Consider the following 17,026-nt stretch of genomic DNA (forward strand, 5'->3'; position numbering starts at 1 on the left):
ACCAGATTTGATTGGGAACTCTTTCAAATTGGCTCCCATTTCCCTTTGATCTGCCCTTATCATTTGTTGAGCACCTTTTGGCACTGCTCATCTTATACTTTCCCTGCCATCAACCATTTCTCCAAAGAGCCCTTATAGGAACCAATATATTTTTAGCCTTTGCTATAAGCCTGTCAGTTTAGTTTTCCCAACAACTCTGAGGCAAGTTAAACAAGTTCTCTTATCCTCACTTTAGGATTCTTAGGCACATGTGAGTTAAGTGAATTGGTCAAGGGTCCATAGCCTCTAAGCAGAAATCTGTGATTCTGGTATTTTATATGATGGTCCAGAAATCAACTACGAAACCTGGAAAGAAGTACCTGTGAAGTCATACAACTCTCTGGGGCTTGACTATGTCTATCTCATATGAGCTATAGCATGTAAAGAGGCCTAGGAACAAACCTGTTAATAGAATAGGATCAAATGTCATGCTTTGTGAGATGTAAAAAGGTATGCCTTGGTTCTTTCCTGGGTGTTTCCCTTGGCTCTCCTTTAGTGTATAGTAAAGTCCGTTGACCATTGTATTCTGATTCAGCAGGGCTAAAAGGATCTAAGGGCTCATAGGGATTGGTGGCCACACTTGGATTTGAATATGTGAGGAGCAGGTATAACCCAAGGGGCAGGGTTCTCCTGGAGAATCTTCCCTGTGTTAAAGTTGAGGGATATTGTACTGATTTTTAATAAAGGTGGTAATTTCCTTATACCTTTTTATACCCTACAGCTTCTTGGATGGGGATGGGGAAGGCAGTTGTGGGCCTCTATAACTGCCTCTAAGAACAGCCATAGCAAACTCTCAAGGCTAATTACCAGTTCTTGGTGAACTAGAAGCACTGGCACTTCCAAGGGATTGCTTCCATCTTCTTCCCTCCTTTCCTTTTCATTTGGTTTTGGCCTCAGAAATAGAAAGTCTCTCCTCCCTTATCTTGCGCCCCTTACCCCCAGTGCTGTTTCTGATGGGTGTTTTACCCCTGGAGGTCCACATGTCCGGGTACTTGCTGTCCCTAGTGATGTCCAATGAGCACTTCTCACTGAGGAGATATGCCTAGGAGCAAGTAACATTCCTTTTCCTTTGGGCCGCAGACCCTGCTCTTTTAAAATGAAGGAGTAGACCTAGGTGATTTCTCAGTTCCATCCCAGCTCTGACTCTAGAATTTCTCCTACCCCATTCAGATAACTTATATCTGAATCTATATTTGAATCTACACCTAGAAGTGTGCATATGTGGGCAGGAAGAGGGGGAAGAGGGTATAGATATTTTCTCTACTTAAGTGCATTAATAGTTGGAAAGAGTGTGAGGAGACATAGGGAGCTAGTACACAGAATTACCGCCACATAAACTTGGATGCTAGGACTTGAGAGTAGGTCCCTGAGTTTGTCTGTCCCCTACTATCATCAACTCAGAGCTAATCCTAGGATCCTAGCCCTTTGTTGGGAGGCCTTAGCTATGCAGCACAGGATGGTGTTTCCCAGTCTATCGTGTTTTTCTTGTTGAACAGGAAACTCCAGGGCATTTTTACTTCCTTTTGGAAGATTACCTGAGTGTGGTTTATTTAAGAAAAATAAGCTTACTATGGATACAACATCTGATCTGTTATTCTCTCTTTGCATGTAATATTTGATGTGCTTATTCTCCCACTTTTCAGCTGAAGGAATGTATCCGAGCACTGGATCAGGAACACACCCATACTCCCTTCAGGCAAAGCAAATTAACTCAGGTAAAATTAAATGTGAGCCTTGAGTTTGTTCTGGTTCATTCATTTGTTCCTTCTTTCATTCATTTGTTCATTTAGTAGAGTATGCACTGTCAGCAAGACGCGATGCTAGGCATAGTGGGGGAAAGATGTAGGGGATGAGTCACATTCCTACTAGGAGCTCTCAGTCTACAAATTGATATCCCTAATTCGAAAATCCGAAATCTGAAATGCTCCAGAATCCAAAACTTTTTGAGTGCCAATATGATACTCAAAGGAAATGGTCACTGGAACATTTCAGATTTTGGATTTTTAGATTAGGGATGCACAACTGGAAGTAAAAGACAAATATTCCAGAATCCAAAATAATCAGAATCTGAACTACTTCTGTTCCCAAGCACTTCAGATAAGGGATACTCAACCTGTGCTAGGACTTGAGAGAGGCAGAGACTCAGGCAGAGATATCTGTATAGTACTAGGCAGCTGGGGTCCCATGGGCTGCACTCTTCTGGTCACCATTTTTCTGTTTATTTCCGGTGTACAGAAATCTTGATTTGTGACATCTCTGAGCCTTTCTTGGAAGAGGGCGACGTAGCTGTACTTGGTACTTTCCTGGCTCTTAGCTTTAGAATAGTGTTTCAACACAAAAAAATAATGGTTACAAGCAGTTAAAAAAAAGGAGATAGATTTTCTACATAGACTGATAGGAAAGATGACCGTGATCTATCGTGATGCAAGCTGTAGAATAATATAATAATGTAATTACCTGTGTGGTCCTAAAGCATTTTTTCTATTATATATTTAGCCCCACAGAGGAAAACATTTAAAGATACCAAAGAAACAGTTAGCATGGCTCTGTTTGGAGAGTAACAATGAACATAAAGATGGAACTGCAATTTTTCACATTTTTAAAAGAGCATGTGTGGTGTGACCACTTGTTTTTTTTTGTTGTTGTTGTTGTTTTGTTTTTTTTCTTTTTAATAGAAAGAGTTTCATTCTGTTGCCCAGGCTAGAGTACAGTGGCCTAATCATACCTCAATGCAACCTCAATCTCCTGGCTCAAGCCATCCTTCCACCTCAGCTTCCTGAGTAGCTCGGACTACAGGTGTGCACCACCATACCTGGCTAATTTTTCTATTTTTTGGTGAGACAAGGTCTCACTATGTTGCCCAGGCTAGTCTCAAACTCCCAGCCTCAAGTGATCCTCCCACTTTGGCCTCCCAAAGTGCTGGGATTACAGGTATGAGCCACCATACCCAGCCTGTTTTTATAGTTTAAAAAAATGTGCGATGAGGAAAAAAAAAATGCCACACAGAAAATTATGCAAATGTTAATTGTGATCATTCTGTGTGGTGGGACAAATAGGTACTTTTTTTCTCTTTCTCAGTCATGAAGATGTGCTTCTTTGTTAACAGAAAACACCAACAGATGTTAAGTCAGCATTCACAATGGCCACAGAAGGGTAGCATGGGGAGAGGTCTACCTAGGTATAAATAGCTGTGAAGGCAGTTATGGGTGCCCTGGTTCCTCTCTGCACTATGTCCTGGGTTCAGTAGAAGACAGATGTGGTAGAGGGAGGTCTAGGATAGGATCTTTATATGCTGCAGAATGAAGCCAGCCTAGCACATGGGAAGGGTTCTACTCTGTGCAGCTAGACTAGCAGGCCCATAGGACCTGGGGCAGAACCTATAAAAACAGCTTCTTACCAGTCACAATTGGTGATCTATGGCTTAGATTGTGTATTCTCAAATGTGATTTCAATCAGGGACCAAAGAAATGCTTCTTATAGGTGGTTAGTCCTGATTCTGACATTGGCTTTTTTTTAAATAATAAGCTCCCCATCCCCAGAAAATGTGTTCCTATTTAATTAAAGCATAATAATTCCAACTGTACGTACAAATACAAAGAAGAAGGTACGTCTTCAAAACAGTGTTGCATAAAAAAAAAGAAAAAGAAGATAAAAACCTTTAAATCCCAGCCCCTGGTGATAACTGCTATTACATTTCCAGTCATCTCTCTGCCCACATATACACACACAGATCCACTAATAGAGTTAAGGAATCATATACATCATTTTCACTCAAAGATTTCAGTTTTAGATATCTTTTCGTGTTCCTAAGTACAGATATAATCATTTTTAATGGTTGTATTGCATTCAATTTATAATTAGTTTGTTTCTTGTTTATAAATTAGTAACTATTAATAGATTGTTACTAAATTTTATTATTATAAAAAATGTAATATCGTGAGAATCTTTTTTTTTTTTGGTCAATTGAGCAATTATCTCCTTGCAATAAAGTCCTAGAAGTATAATTGCCAAGCCAATAATGTGCATATATTTTACCTTTCTTTTTTTTTGAGACAAAGTCTCATTACATGGCTGAGGCTGGTCTTGAACTCATGGGCTCAAGTGATCCTCCTGCCTCATCCTCTCTAGTAGTTGGAACTACAGGCACATGCCACTGCACCCAGCTTTTTTTACATTTTGACACATATTGCCAAACTGCCCTCTGAAAAGCTTGTATCAATTTGTGGTATGTGATACATGGCAGTGTAGAAGAGTGCCTATTTCCCTGGACCCTCACCACGCCAAGGTATCATCAGTCTTTTTTAGTCTTATTTGTAATACACATATATATATAAGGTTGTTTTTTTCTTTTAGACAAATCTCAATTAGTGGGATATATTAGGTTTTTTAATGGTTTGTTTGCTTTTTTTTTTTTTTTGCTTAGTGGTGAGATGGTGAGCTTTTTCTGTGTTTATTAGTCATTTGTATTTCTTTTTTTGTGAATTGCCTTCTTTGTGAACAGAGAGCTATGGCCCAGCATCTCGCACATAATAAGTAGCCACTATGCCCTTTGTTAGTCCATGTCATTCATTGACCCGCTTTCTGTTTTGAGTAGGTCCTGAAGGACTCTTTCATTGGCAATGCCAAAACCTGCATGATCGCCAATATCTCACCAAGTCACGTGGCCACTGAACACACTCTGAATACCTTGCGCTATGCTGACCGGTAAGTCGGCTCCCAGATGGCCGTTTGTGTGTGTTTGTGTGTATGCGCATATGCTTACAGGTCTCTCACACACAGAGATCTGACCTTGAGCTCTACAATGCTGTTCTTAGAGCAACTGGTCATTTGAAGAATGTGACCTGGTAGAACCTGTCATTTTGCAAGTGTGACAAGAGGAAGATGACACATTCCCTTGTTCAGGAGTTGACCCCATCAGTGGCTTTTAAATGGCTAGCAAAAAATCAAATATTAATGTAGGGTGGAAGCCTCAGTGAAGTTTTCTTCCTGCTGGTCTCAGCCCAAATTTTATGTAGGTCCAGAAGGGACCAACCCAAGACATTTTACAGCAGGATAAACTTAGGCCCAGAGAAGGGCAGGAACTTTCCAAAGGCTCATCTGCAGTTAGTGGCTCTCACATGTCTCTTACAGTGGGTGAGACATTTTTGATTGTCATGACTGGGGAGAAGTGCTACTGGCATCTGGTAGGTAGAGGCCAAGTATGCTGCTAAACATCCTACAGTGCATAAGACAGCCCCTACAATAAAGAACTATCTGGTGCAAAATGTCAATAGTGCTAAGGTTGAGAAATCCTGGAAATAGACAAGTCATTTTTCCTTAATGGAATTAGCACAAGCCTACTTATTTCTGGAAGTTTTGCTTCCTGAAGGGCCCAGCAGGTCTGAGGGAATTCATTTTGCCAGAGAAACCTGAAAGGGGGTGGTTTGCAGGTGAGTGGTAGACATGAACTCCTGAGTTGGCCCATCTTCAGGAAGCACAGTGTGGGCCCTGCATAAACAGTACAGTTCTGAGACTGGTTTCTCTAGCCTGTCCCTTGCATGGGACTGTGGTGATTTCCAAAACTCTCTTTTTATATTTTTGAGACAGAGTCTCACTCTGTTGCCTGGGCTAGAGTGCCATGGCATCAGCCTAGCTCACAGGAACTTCAAACTCCCGGGCTTAAACGATCCTACTGCCTCAGCCTCCCGAGTAGCTGGGACTACAGGCATGCACCACCATGCCTGGCTAATTTTTTCTATATATATTTTTGGTTGGCCAGATAATTTCTTTCTATTTTTAGTAAAGACGGGGTCTCGCTCTTGGTCAGGCTGGTCTCAAACTCCTGAGCTCAAGCGATCCTCCTGCCTCAGCCTCCCAGAGTGCTAGGATTACAGGCGTAAGCCACCATGCTCGGCCTCCAAAATTCTTCTGATCATGGAATGTTGGGTGCATACTTATATCCTCAAAGACACTGCTCTTTCTTATTCAGGTGCAGAGGGGTATCTCATGCTGAAATAGAATGTCCCCTTTTAATCTCTCCAGATAAAAAAAATAACTCCCAATCCTTCTAATACTTTTTCTTTGGTTTTTGTTTTCCCAGAAAGCTATAGAAAAGGAATTGCAGAACATGCCAAAATACACATTTAACATAAAAATGGTTATTTACAGGGTCAAGGAACTAAAGAAAGGCATAAAGTGTTGTGCTTCAGCTACCAGTCGAAATCGGACATCTGCAAGCTCCTCCCCAAAACGAATTCAGAGCTCTCCTGTGGCCCTGCCAGGGGACAAGTGTTCTCCCAAGAAAGTAAAGCTGGGGCTTCAGCAATCACTCACAGTGGCACCTGGCTCCACAAGAGGGAAGACCCATCCTCTGGCCAGCCACCCACCTAACATCCCTTTTGCTTCTATACCTAAAGTCCCTGGTAAAAGGGGTAGCTCCAGAGGGAGTTTTCCTCAAGAGTGGCTCATTCAGACTAGCCCTGTCAAAGGAACCATGAGGTTTGGACATTTGGCCAAAAAAAGGGCAGAAGAGTCAGCTCTCTTGTGCTCTGAGAAAAATCAAATTGGCAACAAAACTGCCCTTGGGTGGGGAAGCAGAGCTCCAGGCCCAGAAGAAGTGCATGGTAAGCTGCCCACCAAGTGCAAGAAAGTTCAGACTGTGCAGCCAGTACAGAAGCAGCTTGTGTCACGAATTGAGCTCTCCTTTGGCAACACCCACCACATAAAAGAGTATGGTCAGGACAGCAAAGAAGGCAGGCCTGCTGCTGGAACTTGGACAAACATCCCTCCACATCAGAAGGACAGGGAGGAACATTTACGTTTTTATCACCAGCAGTTCCAGCAGCCTCCTCTCCTCCAACAAAAGTTAAATTACCAACCACTGGAAAGGTTTTTATGCCAATACAGGACGCCAGAGGGTCAGCTTCAGAATGAGACTCCCCCTCTGTTCCACTCTTGTTCTGAGAGCCATGATGGAGCCCAGGTTGAGGACCTTGATGACAGTGATTTCAGTGAAGATTCTTTTTCACATGTCTCCAGTCAGAGGACCACAAAGCAGAGGAACACCCTGGAGAATAGCGAAGACTCATTCTTCCTTCATCAGAGGGGGGAGCAAGGTCCTGAGGAGCAGGCAGCAGAAAGGCGGGAGAGTCTGTTTTCTAGCCCCAGGACTGACGGTCATGAGAAAGGTCTAAGTGAAAGCTGGGTGTACTCCAAGGACCCCATAAGCCACATGAGAGCAGCACTCGATCATAGCAGCAGCCCAAGTAAGGTGCCCTTGGATTGGAGCAGAGAGGAGGACTCCACCTCCTCAGGGCATTCTCCCAAAGACAACCCAGCAGAGAAGCCTTACTGCTCACAGGTAGATTTTATACATGGCCAGAAAAGAGGTGGAGGCCCTGCCTTTGATCTCAGACAGGATGCATTCAGAAGTGAGGTTCCTGGGCAGACTGAGAAGAGCTTGCCATCCCCAGAGGAAGATGGTTTCACTTTCTCACTATCTCACGGTATAGTTCCTGGATCCCCTGACCAAAGAGACACAGTCACCACACCTTTGAGAGAAGTCAGTGAAGATAGCCCAATTCAAGTGACTAGAACAGTGAAAAACAGTAATGCTTTCCAAGGAGAAGACTCTAGAGGGCAATTAGGCATGTGCTCTGAATATGCTTCTGGACTGATGGCTCCCCTCACCGTGTCCCTCCTGGAGAACCCAGATGATGAGGGTTCTCCCTTGGAGCAGCTGGCCCAGGATAGAGCTATGCATAGTCCAGTGGCAGAGAGCATAGGGGGGCCAGTTTTGGGCCACACAGTGTCATCTGGTGATCAAGAGGCAGTCTTGTCAGTGTCTTCAGCAGCTGGGCACCTGTGGCTGTCCTCATCTCCCCCTGACAATAAGCCTGGGGGTGATCTTCCAGCTCTGTCTCCATCACCCATCCGTCAGCACCCACCTGACAAGCAACCCAACAGACAGGCTGACCTGGGAGAGGCCTGCCAGAGCAGAGAGACTGCCTTCTTCTCCCAGGAGCATGTGGGTGGTGAGCAGTATGATGCCGATGCCGAAGAGGTAGAGCTGGGCGGCTCCTGGGGTTTCCCAAGAAAGCCCTTCCCTACCATACATACTGGGGTGCCTCAGTCTGGACCTACACTCACTGCACAAACAGGAAGTAGTGACCAATCCTGGGCTCAGAGAAAACATCCTACAAGGTTTGGTTGGCAGGAGCTTGGTTTGTCCACAGACCCCATGAAGTTGGCCTGCTACAAAGATATCCCATGGCTCAAACGTAGGCCAGTCTCAAGGTGTAGAGGAAGGCCAGGCCCTCCCCTGGCCCACAGCTGTTCTCCCAAGACTGCAGGGACACTCCATCAGCCCACCCTGAAGCAAGCACAGTAAGTTGGACTAAGACTTGAGCCCCTTTCATACCTCCACTCCCACCCCAGTTTAATGTTTTGTCATAAATCAGGAGAAGGCCATACAGGGATACACAAGTGAGGAGCTTGCCTCTCCAGATGGACAATCTTGCTGCTCCATGGTCTCTACCTATCATTAGAGTCTGACAAAAGGCAGGTCCTCCAGCTTTTAACTCAAACCCTCTGCTTTGGTCCCTGGACCCTCCACAGGAAGTAGAAATGATAGCAGTCTAGGCAGTAGGCTCCACCTTGTACCAAGTATGCCAGTTGCAGTGGTCACAACCTTGATAGCCTTTCTGCAGGGAAGCTGTGGGAGCTCCTGTTGAAGAGAAGCAGCACCCAGCCCTGTCCCTCAGTAGCAAGGGACAGCTTAAGAAACCCCTGTCTATTATTCTGTATCTCATTGTTACTCCCCAATCCCTTGACTAGTCCTGAGGAAGAAGAAGTGAGTGGGGAGGTGGGTGGTGAGCTGGCCCTGGTCGAAGCCTTGACCACTTTGGGCAGAGGCAAATCCCAGCCTAGAAATGAGGTTCAGCTCCAGAAAGCTGCCCAGGAGAGGACAGGAGGCCAAAAGGATCACAGTGTCCCCTCTGGTATTCCAAGGCAGGTGGTCATCCAAGCACACCAGGAACAGCTGGATGAAATGGCCGAGCTAGGCTTCAAGGAGGAGACCCTGATGAGCCAGCTGGTTTCTAATGTAAGTAGCCTTGGCTAAACACTTGGGGGCTGTTGGGAATTAGCCTGCAGCTAGTTTGATGGTAATGTTTGTTTGCTATGGTTATGTGTGGGGTAAAGGTCTGTTGTCACATACTAACCATTACTGAGGCCTTGTGCCTTCCCTTGCCACTCCTCTGAGACAGCTTGAGTGGGTAGAGGTACAGGTGGGAGATGGTGCCATCTCTACTCCCCATTCCCAGGCTAAAATGTTTGAAGCCTCTAGTCCTAGCCACTCTGCCTTCCTAGTGGCATTTTGGGGCTCCTTCTGTGACTAACAGTGATCAGCCTGCAGACCAGAGTTATTTCTACCAAAACACCCTGCTGCTGCAAAAAATACCTCTACCTAGAGTGTCTCGAATGCAGAGAAGTAGGCCCTGACCCTGTGCCATAGCAACTATCCTACCCATTTTCCAGCTAGAGGAGTGGCCTAGGTTCTGAAATTTTCCTGCAAGAGGAGGGACTAGAAAAGCAGATCTGGCAGAGGGCCAGCAAGAGCAAACGCTCCGTTTGTCCTTTTGTTTCCTTTCTCAGGATTTTGAAGATTTTGTGACCCAGTTGGATGAGATCATGGTTCTGAAATCCAAGTGCATCCAGAATCTCAGGTGCCAGCTACAACTGTACCTTACCCACCGCAGGCTAGCTGCTGCCCCTGAGAGGACAGTGGTGTCTTAGAGTAAGATCCTGTATGGGATGGTGTGGGCAGTGCAGGAGCCTGTGCTGGGCTCTCAGGGGCTGGGGGAGGCCTCTGCCAGGTCCTACTTGCACATTACCAGAACCCACTCTCTGGTCCTGCCCGTGCTAGCCTGGCCCCAGCTTCTTTCCCTCAGGGCCACACTGAAGAACTTAATGCCCCTTCCTTTTCTTTGTGGCTGGAGAATTTGCTTTACTGACCCATTGTCCATGGGAACACATTTGGATCTAATGACCTTAAAGATGTTTCTAACTTTGGGGACCAGAGGATGGGGTCATCAGTGGTAACCTAAAAGTCAGAGGTCACAAGCTAGGAAAGACAATATGCTGAGCCCCAGTGGCTTTATCAGCTGAATTCTGTGCCTTTGTATTTTCAAAGACTAAAACACTGGCTAAAACCTAAAACATTGGTGCTAGTGGGGCAGGGATCAGGGTAAGCTGTGCCCTGATTTAGGGATATAGATTAGTTTTTTAAAATATAAAATGGATAAACCTTGACTTGATGGGTCTTTCACAGCAGCAGATGTGAGACAAGCTTTGGAGAGTTCCCCTCCTTTCCTGCAATCCAGTTTTCAGAGAGAAGGTGCCCATGTCACTGCATTATTCTTTTCCCATCTCTGATTTTTGCTGGGGCGATGAGCCTCTATACAATGCTCACTAGCCCTCATGCTTCTGTGGCAGTTCCTGGCTCCTGTCTGAGAGTCCTCACTTCCCCTATCCCTCCTAGAAGAGTTGAAAGTTAGAAGATCTCAGACAAGTCTGTCTCCTAGCCTTGCTATCATCTAGGACACCCTGGCCAGCCACTATTGCCTTCTTAAGGACCTATGTTCGACCCTTGGCACAGAGTACTATAGTCAACAGTCTGAGGCCTCCGAAACAGAATTCTCTCTCACACACACACACACACACACACACACACACACACACGCCCGCCTTCTTCTGAGTTGTTTGCTGGGTATCTAAAAAGATACAGGAAGCAGCCTCCAGATGCCAATCAATCACTTTCTGAGGCCACCATGGGTCAAACTGAGATTCTTATATCACAGCCTTGGCCCTAATGCCAATTACCCTGTGAACTTTAGCTTCCTTCAGGTAAAGGATAACTTTTTAAGGTTTAAAAAGAGAGAGCTTAAATGGCTCTCTTGAGACTAGCAACCTGGCCTGGCCACCCTTTGTCAGCCTCTGGCAGTGCCTAGTCTGACCACCAGAGGGCGGCCTCATTCCAGCTTGGTGCTTCTGGGCCCTAAGGCTCTGAAACCCCTCCTTATATGATCACCGAAAAAACTTAAGAGACCCACGCCAGCCATAAGCCCAAGTGAGACAGTGGTGTGGTATTAAGTCTAAGGACAAGAACCGTTAGGAATGAATCCAGTTCTATCAGATACAACAGTGCCACTGAGAGCTGGTGAAACACTTTAAATCCAGGGCTGCCTGTGGACAGAGCACATACACGTCAGCTGCTCAGAGGAAAAGGGACTTCTTCCTCACTTCCTGAGTGATTCCCCTGAAGGAAGGCCCAGCCTGTCCCACCTCCAGAATCAGTCTTGCAGGAAGGCATGTCCTTGGCCCAGAGACAGCTAGGTCAGGTTCAAACAGACAAAAACCAGGGCAGACTAGAGGGCCAGCTCGTGGGTCCTGCAGGCCTAGAGTGGGAAGAAAGTTCTGACACAGAAAATAGTTAGGTCCTGTTTCATGCCCAGCAAATCTAAGCAGGAAATCCCTTCACCACCCACCTACCCACCCCCCTTAGTAAAACAACCCTTGGCAATAAAGCACAGCAGGACATACCTTTTGGATTTTTATTATTAGTTCTCTCTGAAGAATCAAAATAGTTAGCAAATTATTTTAGATTCATCAAGACTGTATATCCTTTGTATTTAGATCTTTAATGTTGTACAACTTAATATAAAACAAACCAAAGAGACTGATTTCTATGACTAGGTGTTACTCATTGTGTCATCCTAAAGCAGTGGGCTGGAGGGAGAGGCTGTTCAAGGAGAACAGAGGTGGAGTTAGTGCTGGCCAACTAAATCATGGCCTGTTTTCTAACCCATTTCATGTGCTGGGAAGGGACCAATCAATGATTTCTTAAACTGACAACTGTTTCCTAGAGCAGGGGCTCTAAAACCCTGGGTAGCAGAGGGCTGTGGTCCAAACCAAGCTAAAAGAAACAGGCTGGGGCAGGGAAGCATGGTGAATGCCTGGCAGAAGAGGCAAACTCTGGGTCCCATGGTGAAAAGCACATTTCTTTGCACCTCAGAGACTTTGCAGAACCAGTGTAACACTAAGACTTTGTTAAAAGGGGGAAAAAATAAACAAAGCCCTGGAAGAATCTTTCACTTGCACTCAACTTGGACTAGAGTTCAGTCCACTAGTGTAGGGAGTTGGGGGAGAAGCATCTACCCCAAAGCAGCACTGAGCCTAGTCCTCCCACCTCCTCCTCCCCGACAACTCTTAGCCAGGTTTCAGCTGAGGACATGAAGACCCCGGAAAAACCACGGTATTTTCTCTGAAGGGCCAAGGTGGGAAGGACACTTCTCAAAATACAAATACATTTAATATGGAAGGAGCCAGGACTGTTCTGGAGGCATCTGCATGCCCAAATCTTCCCCCACTTTCTCCCCAGCTCAGGGCCTAGGCTCATAGAGACTGGCAAGCACAGTCTCCACACCTGACCTTCTAACCTCCAAAAGAAAATCCAGAAGTGTTCCCCTTCTCCTGCCCCACAGGTGAGCTCTGCAGGGCCTCCTGGGGGTGGTGTTTCCTTGGCAGGGCCTAGGCAGGGCCTGGTCTCAGCTAGCTCCTGCCCGAGCCATGAGGTCTTCCAAAGCGTTGTCCTGGTCATTGTTGTGTAATAGCAAAACTTCCTTAATGTCTTTCAGTTCAAAGCCCATTTCCTTAAATTTGCTCATTAACTGAAGAAACTCCATCATCTAAGGGATAGAAGAGAATACAGATTAAAGAAAAGGGTCCAGCCACACAGCACAGCTGACTGAAGAAGTATAGAGAAAGGTATTGGGGCAGTGGAGGGGTCTACATACTTCAACTGGAGCCCACTAGCAAGCAGAGGTGGGTTGTGGAGGAAGCCAAGGCAGACGGGTTTAATGCCACAGCTCATCATCTTTCAGGTGTCACACCCAGTCCAAACTCACCCTTGCTGACCTCTGTCTGGGTCCCACCACCCACATCCACACTCCCACCATGACAGGATACTAAACCCAGAAATGGCTGCTCTCCAGGGAGTAGGCTAGGCAAAGAGAACAGCAATCTCCCCAGTCGTCCAGAAGTTTGGCTTTTAGCCCAGGTCAATTTCCCCTTCCCTTCACTGGGATTCTAGATAGTCTTCACTCAACCTAAATATAGGCCTCAGCCTGTCTGGACACCAGAGATTCTGCCCTTCGACTGCTTCTGCCTGTAGTCACTGGCATGGAAAGGGGGTTGAGGAGCAGGGAAGAAAACCAGGACAGACTACTTTGTCCTTCCTTTCCAGAGGGTTTTCATGAAGCATCAAGATTCCCACCTTTTCTTCTGAACACTGGTGCATTTCCAGGGCCTCTTCCACTAAAAGAGGGTCGAAGCCCTTCTCACAAAGCTGTCCATGTGCAAAAAGATAGTCGAGAATCTAAGAAAAAAAACAAGAGGTTTAGCACCTATTGCCACTCTTCTCTGTGCTTCCCAAGAGTCTTACACATACTGGCTAGTGTGAAGTCTGCTCCCTGCCCCACTGGGCTATCAGATGCTGGATAGGTCTTGATTTTCTGCCTTGAACTGTATCCAACACAGTTAAGATCTCAGTGACTATTTGCTACGTAGACAGGCACACCCTTCTAAACATGAGTAGTCATTTTCCAAAGGAGTTGCTGCCACAGCTGACTCACATCTACCAGAATGTCAACTCCAAAGCCTGGGCAGGAAATTCCTCTAAGAAATAGCCCAAGTCAGAAAATATCCTCAAGGTGTAGGACTCGAGTACCCTATTTGGAACTCCCTGGACAGCTATGACATGATAAAAATTCCTGGAAGGAGGTATTTGACCATACCCCAAGTGTAGTTTTGCCCTCTGGAAGGGCAGAGAGAAGGGGTAAGAGCTCCAGTACTCCCAAGGCTTTGGCTCAGCCTAGGTCCCAATGCAGTACTGCTACTGAACCTGCTCGCTGCCCCAAAAAACAGCCTGAGTCCCCACAAACCCACGGGAAAGGAGGTTGGTGCTATGAGTCTGAGAGCCTCCAGAATAGAGGCAGGACACTACTCCAGCTCCAAAGGTCTGAGACTTCTCTCCTGGCTGACCACCTACTCCCCACTGCTGACCAACTGCTCACCTGCTCAATGTTCTCTCCTTTCTTCTTCATGGCTCTCAGGACACACTCATACGAGTAGCCCATGTTGACCACTGTCTCCACACACTGCCGCTCACTGGGGGACAGTATCTGTAGTTCAGAATAGGCCTGGGGACAGCTGGGCATGTTGGGCACTTGTGACATTGAGAAATTAGGAGGGGTGACCTGGTGACGGAGAAACAAGAGGATCAAGGCTAGAAGAAAGAAGACCAAGGCCCCAGAAGACATGTCACTTAAGTGGTCTGGTGCAGGGGCTTGCCATTTCTGACTCTAATCGTGTTCCCAAGTCAAGAAGTCTACTAAGAATAAAGGGCCAGGCTGCTGGTCAAACATCCTGAAAAGGAATGAAGAGGGGTAGGAGAATCTCAGCCAAGGGAGAGAAAAGCTCAGGATACCTGCAATTGTGACTGTCCTACTCTGCACTCATCCCACCTTGCAGAGTGAGAAAGCACCACAACAACCACATGCCCTTTTATGCCCAAATCCCCTGGGCTTGAGGTAGAGAAAGTAGTTAAGACTGCCCATGGGGCCGGGCACGGTGGCTCACGCCTGTAATCCTAGCACTCTGGGAGGCCGAGGCGGGTGGATGGCTTGAGGTCAGGAGTTCGAGACCAGCCTGAGCAACAGCGAGACCCTGTCTCTACTAAAAATAGAAAGAAATTATCTGGCCAACTAAAGTATATATAGAAAAAAATTAGCTGGGCATGGTTGCGCATGGCTGTAGTCCCAGCTACTCGGGAGGCTGAGGCAGTAGGATCACTTAAGCCCAGGAGTGTGAGGTTGCTGTGAGCTAGGCTGATGCCATGGCACTCACTCTAGCCTGGGCAACAAAGCGAGACTCTGTCTCAAAAAAAAAAAAAAAAAAAAAAGACTGCCCATGGGACTGATATCCAAGCTGGCTGAGATGATCTCTCTCCAGAGTTCCATTATCCCTTTCCAAGGTTGCTGTATCTCAAAGTCCTGAGGGATCATTCACTTCAAATACCCCTGGCTTTGGAGCTGACTCTGTCCCAAAGTCTCTATCCTTAGGCAGAGATTGCAAGTGCTGTTCCCATGCATGGACAGCTCAGGGCCCCAGGGTTTTGAGGGGATTCCACCTTTGCACCACACCATGTACTATGTTTCATTTCCTGCTAAAGCTGCCATCTATAGAGCCTGGACTGAAGGACTATCACCCATACCAGGCTGGGTCCCAAGGACTAGAATGTGGAGTCTAGGGCCCTATACTGGCTACAGGCAGCCTACTCCTTGCCACTGGACCTTACTAACCCTGACCTGATTGGTGTACACCCTCTCATGATTAACTCCTCCCACCACTTCTGATAATGAATCAGGCCCAAGGCAAGAAGGCAGATCACTCCCAGGCCAAAGGACCCATCTGCCATGGGAACAAGGTCACAAGCTCTTCTACAGCTTGACCCAACTCCCAAGAATCGGAAAATGTTTCAGAGAATATTTCCGTTTTTTATGGGGAGTGAGAGGCTATTAGGCAGTAGAGTGCTCTCTGTCCTAGAGGTCAGTCCAAAATTATATATACATAACCAGAGGTGGCTGGGGAAAGCCAGGAAAACCACAAGCCTTAAAGCCCACTCTGTGCATAGCCATCTCACCCATAACATGCTCTCAGCAGCCCAGTCACAGGGCTGTCATTAGGTTACAGGAGTCATTACAGGGTACAGGGATTGGATCACACCAATCAAACCACTTTGCAGGTCTAACACTGTGTCTTACTCTTTCTTCAAGGACAGGCTCTACCTGAGCATAATAACAGCCAAAGAGCAATGCCAGCTCTCACGTGACATGCCCCAGCAAGGAAGGAGTCAGGCCTATTCCTCACATTGGCTACCTTTCTCATAAAGCCTCCTGAATGCCTGGTGGGATGTGGGAAAACACTTCTAAAATATTACATGTTTAAAAATTCACTGAAATTGGCCAGGCAAAGTGGCTCATGCCTGTAATCCTAGCATTCTGGGAGGCCAAGGAGGAAGGATTGCTTGAGGCCAGGAGTTCAAGAGCAGCCTGAGCAAGACCCCATTTCTACAAAAGATAGAAAAAATTAGCTGGGCATGGTGGTGCATGCCTGTAGTCCACGCTACTCAGGAGGCTGAGGCAGGAGGATCACTTGAGCCCAGGAGTTTGAGGTTGCCACTGCACTCTAACCCCAGCAACACAGTGAGACTCTGTTTCCAAAAAAATAAAATAAAATAAAATTATATGTATTTTAAAAATACATGCAGTACTCTCACATGCCCTACTGGTGGAAATGTTATTTAGTATTCTTTAGGTACATTTGGCATATGTAAATCCTAAAAAATGTTCACAGATTCTTTGATCCAGTTGCCTACTTCTAGAGAACTATTCTAAGGAAATAAAAAAATGCAAACTAATATTTATATATATGAATATTCATCTCAACATCATTTCTAATAAATATAGAGACAATCTACTAAATATCCAACATAGGGTATTAGCTTAGTAAATAATAAACAGCCATATGACTGTTAGGTAGTCATTTAAAATGACATTTAGAAAGCATTTATATTAAGTGAAAAATATAGGATGTATATACTAATTGTGTATACTCTATAACTATTCTTTAAAAATATGCATGGGATTTTAAATGTTAGGATGGATAATACCTTCCTTGAACTAGGACAAACTAAATAAAGTGTCACCTTCAAATAAATGTTATGATTCAAACAGGCACTAAGCTAATCCAGCAGACCCCAAATGAACATTTAAAAGGATCCCTTATCAAAATTACAGTAGCATTTCATTTCTTGAGTCACTCACCAAAGCTATTCAATCCAGGGCACTATTGTCAAATATATATAATGCCAATGATAAATACAGATACA

The 17,026-nt window shown here is 45.7% G+C and overlaps 2 protein-coding genes across 4 annotated transcripts in view; one reads left to right on the plus strand and one right to left on the minus strand.

Annotated features, from left to right (window-relative positions):
* KIF24 (kinesin family member 24) overlaps nt 1–12,136 on the plus strand; it is a 72,505-nt gene extending 60,369 nt beyond the window's left edge. The window contains exons 9-13 of the mRNA XM_045562963.1: nt 1,683–1,754; nt 4,634–4,743; nt 6,187–8,403; nt 9,028–9,121; nt 9,673–12,136. Of these exons, the coding sequence (XP_045418919.1) occupies nt 1,683–1,754; nt 4,634–4,743; nt 6,187–8,403; nt 9,028–9,121; nt 9,673–9,813 (2,634 nt within the window). The 3' untranslated portion in view covers nt 9,814–12,136. The remainder of the gene's footprint in view (nt 1–1,682; nt 1,755–4,633; nt 4,744–6,186; nt 8,404–9,027; nt 9,122–9,672) is intronic.
* Nucleotides 11,617–17,026, minus strand: part of UBAP1 (ubiquitin associated protein 1) — a 55,184-nt gene continuing 49,774 nt past the window's right edge. For 2 of the 3 annotated variants that reach the window (XM_045562962.1, XM_045562960.1), the window contains 3 exons: nt 14,151–14,333; nt 13,352–13,453; nt 11,617–12,764 (listed from right to left, as the gene is read on the minus strand). In XM_045562962.1, coding sequence (XP_045418918.1) covers nt 12,624–12,764; nt 13,352–13,453; nt 14,151–14,333 — 426 coding nt within the window. In that variant the 3' untranslated portion in view covers nt 11,617–12,623. The remainder of the gene's footprint in view (nt 12,765–13,351; nt 13,454–14,150; nt 14,334–17,026) is intronic. The other variant, XM_045562961.1, reaches the window with a different exon arrangement.

Source organism: Lemur catta, chromosome 10 (genome assembly GCF_020740605.2).
Source record: "Lemur catta isolate mLemCat1 chromosome 10, mLemCat1.pri, whole genome shotgun sequence".
NCBI classification, from domain to species: domain Eukaryota; kingdom Metazoa; phylum Chordata; class Mammalia; order Primates; family Lemuridae; genus Lemur; species Lemur catta.